The sequence below is a fragment of the Lipotes vexillifer genome, unplaced genomic scaffold (assembly GCF_000442215.2).
Source record: "Lipotes vexillifer unplaced genomic scaffold, Lipotes_vexillifer_v1.1 scaffold71, whole genome shotgun sequence".
Taxonomy (NCBI): domain Eukaryota; kingdom Metazoa; phylum Chordata; class Mammalia; order Artiodactyla; family Lipotidae; genus Lipotes; species Lipotes vexillifer.
The window spans coordinates 5,915,666-5,929,478 of record NW_006793703.1 but is presented as its reverse complement, the minus strand read 5'-3'; the positions used below and the strand labels follow the sequence as shown (position 1 = coordinate 5,929,478).

The following is a 13,813-nucleotide window of genomic DNA, read 5'->3' as shown; positions in this document are numbered from 1 at the left end:
GCCCCCCCCAGCCATAGCCGCTGGCAAAGGGCCCAGGTGCCAAATCCTGTGGCATTGCCAGTCTCCACCCAGCTTGTTGCCGACTCCCTCCTTCCTTTCCTTTCTTTCTTTAATTAGATTAAATTAATTATTCAGTTACTTATTGTTTTCTAATATTACATGAGTTTCATGTGTGCAACGATGTATCTTGACTTCTGCATACATTGCAGCGTGCTCACCACCAAACGTTTATTTTCCATCTGTCACCAGTTGGCCTCCTTTACCCATTTCACCCTCTCCTCACCTCCCTTGTTTCCCCTTTGGTAACACCAGTCTGTCCTCTGTATCTGTGTGCTTGCTTTTGTTTTGTTTGATTTGTTTATTTAAAATTTTAAAAGTTCTTATTTATTTTATTGAAAAAATGTTTCATATGTCACATTTGAGCCTCACTCTCCTTGTTTGCTCCTCCTCTGTCTCCTTCATGGGCTTCTTTTTTCTACTTTCCTTTGTGAATGTTGGTGTTTCCCGGGGTCTAGCCTGAACCCCCTCTCTTCTGACATTGGTGGCCATCTTGAGTGATGTCTGCATCTCTGTCTCTAGACCAGATTCCTCTCCAAACTTCAGACTTGTATGCCCAGGTATCTGCCTCTATTTCTGCGGCACCTTTGCTTTTTGTTCCAGGCACTGTGCTAAGGGCTCTCTGTGCCTTATTTTAATCATTTTTCCAGGTCTTTGAGGATGGGATGGTCCTATTCTATAATGACATGAGTATGATTTAAATTCTGTTGTTATTCCTGTCACAGAGTTGAGATCATTGAGGTTCAGAGAGGTTCCAATAACGTGCTGAGGTTCTAGAGGAAACAGATCCGAGAGCCAGAATTCAGACTCAAGTCCATTCCCAGATCTTTGATATCATGTAGCTAATGGGAAAGAGGGTGAGGGATCAAAATGGATAATTGAAAAAATAGAGCTCTGCAAGAGACCAGAGAAAGACAACAGCAAGGAGAACTGAACTCTGATTAAAGGGTGGTGGGAACAAGGGACAGAGGAGGTAGCCTCGCTCAGGCCCTCAGTGAAGCAGCATTTGAGAATTCACCATTGACGTTTCACCTTCCTTTGAAGGGTTGTATCATCCGTCATGAGCAATTGAATGCCCCCTCTCTCATCGCTGCCGTGCATTGTCCGGGTTAGCGGGGTCTTCGTGTATGGGCTTCCGTTTCCTGAGCAGCTTTCAGAAGGCAGCTGTGCCGGCTCCTTTCCTGTGCCTCCCTCTCCTGCCTCCGCACTGTGCCCGGCTCCTCTCCTCTGCCTCCCCCAGGACACAAACGACCACCGTGGGCACATCTGTGGGTGGTGCAGACGGCCCCCAGCGTCTGTCTTCTTCTTGCCTTCACCTCGTATCTGGCTTTGCCTTCACAGGGCGTGGAGCATCCTGTGACCAGCGTCAGCAACAGCGACGTGGAGAAGGCCTACCTGGCCTACTGTGCCGCAGGGTCTGACCCCCAGGCTGCTGCTCTGAAGTTCCAGGCAGGAAAGCACACATACGAATTAGACTTCAAAGGTACTTCCTGGAGTTCCCTGGTGGCCTAGTGGTTAGGATTCCTGACTTTCACTGCTGTGGCCTGGGTTCAATCCCTGGTTGGGGAACTGAGATCCCACAAGCTGCTTGATCAGGCCAAAAGAAAAAAGATACTTCCTGACCCGCTGCACTCACCCAGCAGGGCCTGGTCATCTGCTGGCTTTGCCTTTTCCATTTTAACCCTGGAGAAAGTCCGCACACACATTGAGAGCCAGGAAAGAGAAGGATGGGGTGGTCCCTGCTCCTGAAGTGCTGCCAGACTGGAAGGGGGCATAGAGGCCCGCCAGCGGAATGGGTGGGGAGCTGCCTGGGGGGGGATGGGAGGGGACAGGAGCCCTCCTTGTGGAGGACAAGCAGCATCAGCCTGTGGGCAGTGACGGTTGTCCTGTAGGCCATGGGCATCCCTGTGTCTAGGTCGCTGACACTTGTCATAGTGGTTCTGCTGTGCAGCTCTGCTTTCTGTAGACACCTTCAGCACAGATGGATGGCCGGCTAAACACGTGGTAGGCACACAATTCAACTAAAAATTGTTGGGAAGCAGATTTTCAGATGCTCTGCTCATGGTATCCTGAGTCTGGGCCTTGGCTTGTTCTGGTTGCCTTGACAGACAGGCAGATAGACAGAAACAGACCAAACACCCTTTGGTCAGGCCTTCCAGTGGCTTATTTGTGTTTTTTTTTTTTTTTTTTTTTAAGTTTCAGGTTTTTTGTGGCTTCTCAAGCCATTTTCACAGAGATTTATCAGTCCATCCCTGTTCAGTTCAGTTTTGCCTTTAAATTCACATTTTAAACTCTGAATCCCTTGCGTTTTCATCATTCTTCAAGAAAATTAAGTGGGCCTTCCTTTAAGCATAGTTTATTATTTTCTTTATTTTTGTGGACCTTCTGTTTGGAGGGCAGCAAAGTGTTTTTGGTGAATTATCCTAAATCCACTCTATCTGACTGCTTTTAGGCAGTTGGTTTTGCTTGTGGTTTGTAGCACTTGTGGTTTTACTTAAAGTAGAATTGCTGCCCTCTCAATGTGCCTGTACAGAGAGCCTAAAAGTTTCTTCTACTCTACAGCGAGAACTGCTTACAGTCTGCAGTGTCAGCTGGGGAACACAAGTCATATGTGAGGTGGTTTGCAATCCACAGTCTGATAAACACAAGTGCATTAAAGGGGATGGTGAGAAATACATGAAATAATAAGTCAGGACAGGCCTGAAGAACAAGTCTGTACACCTAGCACCCATCTGACTGCTGCTGACCGTAGTTTGAAGTATTTCTTTAAAGTATCTGGACAATATCAAAATAGATCAACCAGAAATGTCAGATGCAGCCTTTATCATTCTCAACATAGGCAGCAGCCCCAGGGGATAGAACAGTTAAGATGAGGGTGGGGAAGAGCACACACATTGAGTTCACTGCAGACTGCAAGAAAAAGCATGTTTGCTGCAGACTCACTCAAGCTCACTTGGGTGGGCACAATTCTTTTGTTTGTTTGTTGGTACATAACAGTAGCCACAGAAGTACTTTGAGGTGAGTTAACTTCTCCCTTCATAACCTGACTATTAGGTAGAGTGAAAGCAAGTCTCAGACCGCAACCTGCCACTCACATTTATTAACTAAATATTTATGAGGAAGCAGGGACGTTTAAGAAACACGCACAACTGACTCGTTCTGTAGGATCAGGGAAGACTTGGCTCTGCCTTTTAGACCCCTGTCGTGAAACAGTCACTCAAGGCAAATGCCAAGACTCCAGAGGCAGAATTCTGATGTCTGTTAGCTGGTATCAGTTGGGCAGAATCCCCAAGATCAGGGCTTGTTTAGGGACTTCGCCTAGTGTATCCTCTTTAAGGGCAAATTAGGGAGAAGGCCTCATGTTTACCCTGTCTAGGGGACGGTGGGGAATGGGTCTCGCTTATATTTATCCAGTTCACTTATCTTGAATACCTTTTCATTTCACCAGTAAAAGCTCATTTGGGGTTCATTGCAGTGTTAGTCAACAGACCAATAAAAAGCCTGTTTAAGCTAATTAGCAGAGTATTTGGTGGGAGGTTGAGTGATGGGTAACTGAAGGGGTTGTGGTAGCCATCTCTGGATTATATGGGCTCCCTATTAGAATGTGGGGACCCCCCAGGAGTGCCCATTGTGATGACCATGTGGGCTGTGGCAAGAGGGACACACGCCTAGGTGATCACTGGGTGTATGCTGAAATGCAGTAGGGTGAGTTCGTTTTTCAAGTGAAAGAAAATTGTACTCTACTGCAGAAAATAAGACTTGACAGAGTTCTCCTGGTGGGTTGGGACATGTAGTCTAACTTAGAGGTATTGTGATTTTTCAACATGAAAGATAGTTCCCCTGTCCCCCCACTTCTGCCCTCAGGAGGAATCTGAGAATCTTGGGCATGGGGCAAGGATTTCATTTATTAAAGACAGTCCAGTTTTTAAAAAGTTGAGAAGTATTTCTGTAGGGTAAGTTTAGTCAAAGTAAGAAAAAAAACTCATAAGAGTAAAATTATTATATTAACTCTAAATTCCACTGGCTCAAGATGTGGTAAATTGGTCTCAGCCTGGGCTGAAGCTTTTTTATATCCAAGCTGGGAAAAATTGCTGAGCAAAATAATAGTTTAAACAAGATTTGAAGGAACAATTTAAAAGCACTCATGTATAATTGATATGTCAATTACTAATCATTCATCTATTCATTAAACCCAGTCTCCTACAGATACCTGTTTTCTTTTTGAATATTTGAAATGTGTAAAATTGCCTTATTTTTTTTAACAGACTGATTGTGAGCTTTACATTTGGATTAGCTTTCCAACCCATTTAATTTGTGTTTATAAAACATTGCTATCCCATATGTGTATATGTGTTTGTTTGTTTGTTTGTTTCTCCCAGCCTTCGTTCAGAAAAACCTGGTCTATGGCACAGTTAGAAGGGTTTGCCGGAGACCCAAATTCGTATCTCCCCAGGATGTGAAGCTGAAGCAGACCTGGTAGGTGGCATTTGGGGAACTTGTGTGTGTATCAGTTGTTGCGTGCTCTGCTGCAGGTACAAAACCTACTCAGACTAGCTATAGCATTAAGAGGGTTAGCTGGCTTGCAGACTTATGCCCTGGCACTCTCTGTCTCTGTTTCCTGTGCCTGGCCCTCCTCTGAGTGTATTTGTACTTTCCTTCACTTAATACCAAAGTGCTGCTGTTCATTTGAGTGATCTGTAAGAAGGTTGAGGCTTCATGAAACAGAAAAATCAGTGTATATTTACCACATTCAAATGAAAACATAGTAGCATGTATTATAAAGCTATAAAATACAACATGAATTTATAAAAAGTAAATGTTTGGTGTATAATCATTTTAATGATGATGCAGATGCAGTTAACAAAGCATTAAATGATAAGCCAAACACAACATAAAATAAAGGAAAAAGACACCAGAAAAATCACTTAATTAGATGTTTTATCTTTAAGTTTGCCAGTGATGTTACTGAGACATCAGGTATTCTTGTGCAGATTTTTCCAGAAGCCAAAAAGTTCTTTCTTAGTTTAGACTAACTTAGAGAATGGTGAGGAAATAGTAATAATCTAACTCCTGATATTTTCTGTTTCCATCTTCAAGTGATTATATCTCTTGTTTTATAACTTGCAGGAAATCTTTTTAAACAGCTCTTGGGGTTTTTCTGTTCATTTGTGTGTATGTTTGTTAGTCAGGTTTTTTCCGCTGGTAGCGAACTGTGGTTTTTGTTTCTAACAAAGGATTTTAAGTTCCTCTTTTTCCTCCAGTTGTGTCATGTATGAATGGCAATTCCAGTGTAGAGTCACCTGTAGCAGTTTGACTACTGACATGCATATTCCACTAGTTGGAACGGCTTTGAAACAGAGAAAGAATTATCCTTGTGGGTAGAGGCTTTGTGATATATAACTATAGGGCTGCTTGTTGTGATCTGCTAGACACTCTAGACTTGAAGCCAGCTCATCAGCTTGTCTTTTCAAGTGAATAATTGAGTCACAGACCTGAATTTTTGTAAATGTTGAAATACACCAAAAATTACACCAATAAAACCCCATTATTTTAGTACTTGGATATCATGGAATACCAAAAACAGGTGCTGCAGGCACTAATGGGCCAACTTCATCCCCAGGGTGGGATCCCTTATGTCACAGGCTGCCAGAAGCCACAGGGTAGTGCCTGGCCTTCTACGCATTTAGGAGCAGGCAGGGCCCTCCTGCAGCTGACGGGCAAATCTGTGAACTTTGCAAACTGATTAGACCCCTCTGAATCAGTAGTTTTAGGCTTGAGGCAAGTGTGCTAGGATTGGAGCTGGGGGAGGGGTCAGTTCTCTCCAATCCCCACGGCCAGTTACTGGCCTGGATGGTGAGAGGTACCATGGTGCCCATTAGTCTGGGTGTGTGACAGCAAGCCGGGACTGTAGCCAGAGCTGTAGCCAGCGCTGCTGTTAGTGGACTGCATCTTCCATCAGCCGGAGAAATCTGGCTCGTTTCTGTTTCACAGAGAACTTACAGTGTTTCTATTTCTTCTTTTAAGATTTCACAGATGGACTTCAGTGGTTGTGTTTGTGGAGCATGGCAGGGTCATTGAAAGAAGCTAGAGGGAAAAGGTATTATCAATCCAAGCAAATAGAGTACCTGTGAGTCTAACAAAGTAACCTCCTGGGGTTTCCGCTCCCTGTTTCCTTCGAAGCCAAGTGTGCCTTCCTTCCTCCCTTTCTTACTAAAATTTATTTTTGGCTATGTGTAAAACATGATTTAAAAGTCAAAACTATATGAAAAGATACACTCAGCAGTCAGTATTCTCACTGTTATCTCCACACTGTTCCTATGATGGGCAAACATTTTCATCAGTTTCTGGTTTATCTTTCTGTGTTTATTTTTGCAAAAATGAGCAAATGCATATATATAAAAGTATCTTATTTTCTTTTTCTTGCATAAAAGGTAACATTCTATATATACTATTCTGTACCTTTTGTTTTTCACTTAAAAATAGATCATTACTAGATTTGTTGTGATGATTTCACAGTATATACAAATATTGAAAAATAAAATTACTCCCTTTCAGTTCATTGAAGTCTTCTAAATTCTGTTTCTGTCTTCACAGTTCTCCATCATTTGCATGTACCATAGTTTAATCTGTCCCCTTTCGAGGGATGTTTTGCCCTTTTTCAGTCTTTTGCTGTTACAAGTATGATACCACAAAGGATGTCTGGTGTATATGCTATTTCATATTTGTGGAGGTGGGTCCTCAGGTTAGAGTCCTAGAAGGTAAATGCAAGTTCCTCTCTGTGGGGTGGAACCGTTAATGCACTCACCCCAGAAGGTGTGAGGTGCCTGCTTCCCTCCCCCTTGCCAACAGAGCGAGTCATCAAGCTCTTGGATTTTCGCTGTTCTCATAGGTGGGAAAGGGTGTTTCAGTGTATTTAATGTACTTCCTCTTATGAATGAGGTTTAATATTTTTTCCTACATGTAAGGGCCATTTGCCTTTCTTTTTCAGTGGACTGTTTGTCTTTTCGTCCATTCTTCTCTCAACATTTTGGTATTTTTCTTAAACATTAAGAGTCTTCTATCTAATGGGGAGATCAGCCCTCGGTTTGTTATATAAATTGCAATGTGTTTTCTTTGTTTGTTGTTTGCCTTTTGGCTTTGTCTATGATGTATTTCACCATGCAGAAATATTTATTATTTAGTTAGTTAAATGTTTCAGTCTCTCCTGTGAATTGCTTCTGGATTTAGTTTTGGTTAACTATGAGTCATCCTACTTCTGGACGTCATGTTTTAGTCTCTCCCTATCCAGAGCCTACCCTAGATGCAGTTTAGAAAAACTTATCTGTCTCCTTTCTGAGACTGGATCTCTTTTGTTGTCACTCTACTTAGTTTTCAGGGGACCATGGCAGACACCACATGTCAGAAATAAGAGTGGTTATTTTGGTTAAATTCAGAGTAAGATACGAGGGATTCAGGATCCCCCTGCTATGTCACACACATTGGTGCAGTGAAGTGCGTCGTGCTTCCCTCTAACTTGTGTGACGGTAGCTGGTGGTCATGACTCCAGCAAGCAAGTGTGCTTGGGCCTCTGTGGCCATCTGGGACTCTTGTGTGGGTCACTTTTAGAAACAAATTGTCTGTTTACATACTTAATCGGGTCACAGAATATGATCTCCATATTCAGAAGTTTAAGGATTGAAATGGCATTTACACATCAGGTATCTGGTTTATTCATGACTGTCCTTTCATCCTCCATGAAGTTTTTTTCATATGATTGTCTTATTTTTTTCCTCCCTTTTTTTGATATATTTTGTCATTTAATTTATTCCTCTCTACTAGTTTGGAAGTTGTACACTCTATTACTGTTTTTTTTTTTTTAAGGCCACTCTAGAAATTACAACATGAGTTTTTCACTTAGGTATAAGTCAGTCAGTATCCTTGCTGTCCTACCAGCTGACACAAGATCCTTCATATACTTTATTCCATTTACCTTCCTCTGGACTTGCTATTTTTTAACTTCATGAGACACTGCTTTTTTACATTATGACTGTTTCATTAAATTTACTCCCACTTATACCATTTTCTCTGTCTTTTCAAATTTCCTTAGATGAAGATCTGTTGGGAAAAAAGTCTGCTTTTCTTTGCCTGAATACATCCTTATTTTGCCCTCAATCTTAGGGATATTTTCACTGGGTGTAGACATTTTACTTGTTATTTTCTCTTGAAACATTGAAGATATCACTCCACTGTGCTTTGGTTTCCATTGCTGCTTTTGAGAAATCAGCTGTTGGTCTAACTGATGCTTTCTTCCAGAATCACTTTTTTTCCCCTTCTGGCTGCTTTTAAGATTTTCTGTTTGTCTTTGTATTATGCACTCTCACTATGGTGTGTCTGGGTATGTGTTTTTATTTGTCCTGTTTGAGGTCCTTTCTGCTTCTTAAGTCTGTAGGTTGGTATGTCTCATTAGTTCTATTTGAAAATTGCCTCCATGCTGTTCTAGCTACTCTCTTTTTGGAGATTCAGTTTGGCTCTGACCAGGTTCAGGCCTTTTCACTCTGCTCTCTGTGTCTTGGCTTCTTCCCTGCCTTGTTTGTCCCCTTCCTGCTCTGCGCCACATTCTGGATAATTGCACTGCCCCTGCCTTTCAGCTCGCTCACCCTCTCTTTAGGTCATTTCATCTGCTAGTAAAGCCTGTCCGTTGAACTTCTTCAGGGATCGTATTTCCATTTCTACAAGTTCTGTTTGTTTTTTTTCTTTTCAGACGCTCCAGGTCTTTTTACAGTTTTCTGTTCCTTGCATATGATTTTTTTAGGTAGATCTTTATTGGAATATAATTGCTTCACAATACTGCGTTAGTTTCTGTTGTGCAATGAAGTGAATCAGTCATAATGCATACATGTGTCCCCATAACCCCTCCCTGTTGAGGCTCCCTCCCACCCTCCCTATCCCATGTCTCTAGGTCATCGCAAAGCACTGAGCTGATCTTCCTGTGCTGTGCTGCTGCTTCCCACTAGCTAATTATTTTACATTCGGTAGTGTAGGTATATTGATGCTACTTTCACTTCACCCCAGCTTCCCCCTCCTCCCCCATGTCCTCAAGTCCATTCTCTATGTCTACATCTTTATTCCTGCCCTGCCACTAGATTCATCAGTACCATTCTTTTTTTCTTTTTTTTTTAGATTCCATATATATGTGTTAACATACAGTATTTGTTTTTCTTTTTCTGACTTACTTCACCTTGCATACGTTTTAAAGTTTGTCTTTTATTTCTTTAAACATAGAAAGAATAGTTGTTTTATAATCTGCCTGGTAATTTCAGCATCTTCAGTCTTCATGGGTCTGTTTCTGGTTGATTCTTCCTTGTGGGACCTTTTTTTTAGTTATTTTTAAACTGTGCCATTTTCCTAGGAAAGTTATTTGTGGGAGTTCTTTGAGGCTTAGGATGAAGGTACACGTCTCATGCCAGCAGAAACAGAAGGTAGATCTGTTGTAGGAAGAACAGCATTCTGAAACTGAATAGGAATGATTTGGAGTTAGAGTTTCACAGTCCTTATTTCTAAATCCTTTGGGCCATCTGTTTTTTAGAAATGGGTTTTTATTTCATTTTTAGAAAGAGCATGTGCTGCTTTCTATTATGTGACACATGCAATTAAACATGCTAATATTTTTTTGCAGTAAAAATATGCAGTCACTTTAAGAAGGAAATATATATATAGACCACAAGTAGCCTCTTAGCAGTTCAAGTCAAATTTCTACTGCCAAGTGAATTTTGACATCAATTTTATGTTTTAAAAACTGTTTTATTTGCCAATTATACGTCATTGAGGCTGTTTTTTAAAATTAATTTGTTTTTTATTGGAGTATAGTTGATTTACAAGATTGTGTTAGTTTCATTGAGGCTGTTGGGTTTTTAAAATTTTTTTATCATTGTGTTCTGAATTCACAGCATTTTTAATTTATTTTTTATTTTATTTATTTTTGCCTGCATTGGGTCTTCGCTGTGCGCGGGCTTTCTCTAGTTGCGGCGAGCAGGACTACTCTTTGTTGAGGTGTGCAGGCTTCTCATTGTGCTGGCTTCTCTTGTCGTGGAGCATAGGCTCTAGGCACACAGGCTTCAGTAGTTGTGGCATGCGGGCTCAGTAGTTGTGGCACGCGGGCTTCAGTAGTTGTGGCTCGTGGGCTCTAGAACGCAGGCTCAGTAGTTGTGGCGCACGGGCTTAGTTGCTCCGCGGCATGTGCAATCTTCCCGGACCAGGGCTCGAACCTGTGTCCCCTGCATTGGCAGCCCGATTCTTAACCACTGTGTCACCAGGGCAGTCCCATTGAGGCTGTTTTTAATGAAAGTTTCAGGGCTCTTTGAATTTCAGAATCACGGATGAAGGTTTGGGTGTGCTGCTTTAGTCATATGCTTTGTCCCTTATATGTGTTGGAGTTGGGATGCAGGTGAGAAATGGATCCCTCGTGCCTGATTGATTTTGGGTTTGGTTTTGGTTTTGACCACATCGGCAAGGATAGAAGTGCTGTTACGTGGTGAAGAGTGTGGTTATGTGCTTCCTCGCCTCCTCCCTGCTTTTACAGAAGCATATGCTGACGCTCAAGACTGATGGCCTCGGCTGCTGGAGGCACCTCTGGGAAACCTACTTATGTCTAAGAACAAACTAAGTGTTTCTCTTTACATTTTGTAACAGCGTCAGTTCCCAAGGCCTAAAGAGCATCCCTGAGCATTGGGACCACTTGGCCCTGTCGGACACCGGCTTTAAGGTATGAGACTGGCACTGCCCCAGGCTGGGGAGGAGGTGTCCTTAGACACAGGTGAGTGTGAGTGGACCACGCTGTGTCCTCCGCCACTGAGAGGTGTGTGCGAGGTTTGGTTTCTTTCAGATCTTGGGGATTTTACATTTTACGGGCTAGATGACTACCCAGGACGTGGCCATGGCTCGAGGGGAGAGGATGTATGGTGGAGGGAGGATGACTAACTGGAAATTTTCTAGGAAGGGCATAAATAAGGAGCTTAAGAGCTGCTTAGCTAATAAAAGTTTTACTAAGCAAGAAAAGGGAAAGAAGCCAGCAGAAGGTTTGGTGTGATGAGGACCATCTAGAAGGGGAGTTGCTGTTGGGAGGTGCTAGGAACTTACTAGAAGATGAGAGAAGGAACAGTCTATTCAGCGAGTTGCAGTGGGCGCCACGCTGAGTTGAGTAGAGAGCTCAGGCCGGTGTCTGATGATGCCCCATGTACCTGGAGCACCCTGACTGGCCTCTGACCTGGCAGGCACCGTGCAGACTGGTTTTTCCAACATGTGCCTGGGAGTCGCACAAATACACCCAGACGCCAGCAGCCCTGGCAGGACGTGTGGAGGGCTGGGCAACTTTCAGACACAGTACTCGGCCATCAGGGGACCAGATGACTGTATTTCAGGGATCAAGGAAGGTGTCGCCGGGTCCACACCTAATGATGGCTGGCGCTTACACAGGCAGAGGGTGGGGAAGGACACTCCAGTTGATGGGAACTGGCTGGGGAAGGAACCTAAGTCAGGACACAGAGTGTCTCGGGTGGAGGGCGTGCATAGGCGGGGGCTGGGGGACAGGAGAGGGAGGTCAGAGCCGAGCTGTGGAGTGTCCTGGTCAGGGGGCCGAGCTGTGGGCCATGATAGGTGCGGGAGTCCTTGCCAGGCTCCAGGCTGGGAGGGCAGGGCTTGAGGGAGAGGGTTTGATGGCATCTAGTGAGATGGGAGCAAGGAAACTAAAGTCAGATTTGGGGTTGCAGAGACCCATGGATGTTTACACAGAGTCCTGATCATTTAGGGTCTTTGCGGGGTGAGGTGGTTATTATACGGCTGCACTCGGTGGGGGAGGACGGTGATCCCGGGTCAGGCTGTCACTGGGCCAAGCCTCGTGGAGCTGGGAACAGGGAGGCTGCTTGGGGTCCAGGCTACAGAGTCAGGGGCCCCTCTGGGCTCATCAGGAGTGTTGCTTCCCAGAGCCAGACGCTAAGGGAAGTGCGGGCTCAGCTGGGAGGGAGGGGCGCCCGTGGGTCTTGCTGAGCTCCTGGGCTGCTGTGTGCTGTCTGCCGGCCTGGCCTCTCGCTCCGCGCTCGCCGTGTGTGGGGCTCACGTAGCATTGCTGCCTGTGGCAGGGTTTGCCCCCTCTCTGCCAAATGTGTGTGTTCCACATCTGTTGGCACCAGCTCCGTGGTCTTGTTGACTCTGTAGTCGGCCCTGTGTGGGCTCAGAAGAGCAGGGTTGTGCTGGGGGCAGCCAGGGTGGGGCTCACATAGCATTGCCTGCCTGTCCTCTAGGCTGGCTTCACAGTGGAGAGGAGAGAAGTGACCACAAATAGCATGCATCCGGAGCCTGGAGAGACTGCCCCTTGAAGTAAAGGGGAGCGTGGTAGACGCCGTCTGGGTTTGCCTGTGGTTCTGGCATTTCATGAGCAGCCTTGGGAAGAGATGTATATTCTACGCTTTGATGATAACAGGGTAAAAATATTTGCCCCTTACAGAGGATCGCCCTCCCTTCGTCCTCAGAGGAGTTTCGAAAGATCTGGAAACTCTTCACCCATACGATGCCTCTCTACTACATTCAGAAGATTGAGCGGGTCCAGAACGTGGCCCTCTGGGAAGTCTACCAGTGGTGCGTTGGGGGCTCACTCTTGGTGGGCTGGTGCCTCTGTCCCCTCAGCCAGCTGCTTACCAGACATGCCCCGGGCTGTAGGGACAATCCAAGAAAGCAGCCTCTGTTTGTCCAGTGCTGCTGGGATCAGGAGCTGTTTCCCTCTCCTGTCCAACTCCTCATCCGTACAAGCTCAGTGCTGGCATGTTCCTCCAGGGAGATGGGGGGCTGTGGCTTCCCTAGGGACAGAGCTGGCTCCTGCACTAGTGCCCTCGGCCTCCCTGAAGACCAACAGGTGATGGGTCCGAATAAGCCACCCACAGCCTGGGGAGTGTAAAGCTGCTGTCCTGGCAGCCAGAGAGCAGGGGCCTCCTTGTGCCTGAGGACTGGCATGTTCTCAGGCACTTGTTTGTGTGGGGAGGAGCCCGCAGCAGGTCACCGCAGTGGGCCTGGGCTCCTGCTGACCTTCTGCACAAGAGGTTGGAGCAGGTGTAATATGAGCTCTGGTCCCGGTGACGAGATCAAGGTAACTTACAGGAGAGGGAGAAGGAGGCCCCTCCCACCCCCAGCCAGCGTCTTCCAGCTCCCCTGGCTGAGCTCCAGGCGGAAGCAGGGTGGTGGGAAGAAGCACACTTGCCTTCCAAGGGCTGGTCTGTCTGCTTTGGGGGTTCGTGGAGCAACGCAGGCCTGGAGCCCTGGAGGGAAGGCTTCCCTCTGCTCTCACCCAGGCCCTGCTCTTGCCTTTTCTGGCCCCTGGCCCATGGCTGGAGTCTCATGGACCTGTGGCTCCTGGTCTCATGACACATCTAATAAAATGTGTTTCTTGGGCCGGGTGGCCTGTGTTTGGTGGCAGGCATTCTCTGCCGCCAGCACACGTTCACTCCCGTGATTCTAGGCAGAAGGAGCAGATGCAGAAGAGAAATGGCGGGAAGACAGTGGATGAGAGGCAGCTGTTCCACGGCACCAGCACCGATTTCGTTGACGCCATCTGCCAGCAGAACTTTGACTGGCGGGTCAGTGGTCTTCATGGGACTTCCTACGGCAAGGGTAAGTGCGAGGCGGCCTCTGCTGGCAGAACCCTCTTTGCCTTGCTGTCCAGGGCTCGGAAACCACTTTAAAGCAAGTTGATGGAGGGCGTGGGGGGAACCAGCATGAGCTGAACCAGCGG

At 45.6% G+C, this 13,813-nt stretch overlaps 1 protein-coding gene across 1 annotated transcript in view; it reads left to right on the top strand.

The window, feature by feature from the left end:
- Positions 1 to 13,813, top strand: part of PARP12 (poly(ADP-ribose) polymerase family member 12) — a 46,821-nt gene that overhangs the window by 30,228 nt on the left and 2,780 nt on the right. Inside the window, exons 7-11 of the mRNA XM_007466615.1 lie at positions 1,399 to 1,540; positions 4,437 to 4,533; positions 10,726 to 10,798; positions 12,536 to 12,666; positions 13,541 to 13,692. Of these exons, the coding sequence (XP_007466677.1) occupies positions 1,399 to 1,540; positions 4,437 to 4,533; positions 10,726 to 10,798; positions 12,536 to 12,666; positions 13,541 to 13,692 (595 nt within the window). The remainder of the gene's footprint in view (positions 1 to 1,398; positions 1,541 to 4,436; positions 4,534 to 10,725; positions 10,799 to 12,535; positions 12,667 to 13,540; positions 13,693 to 13,813) is intronic.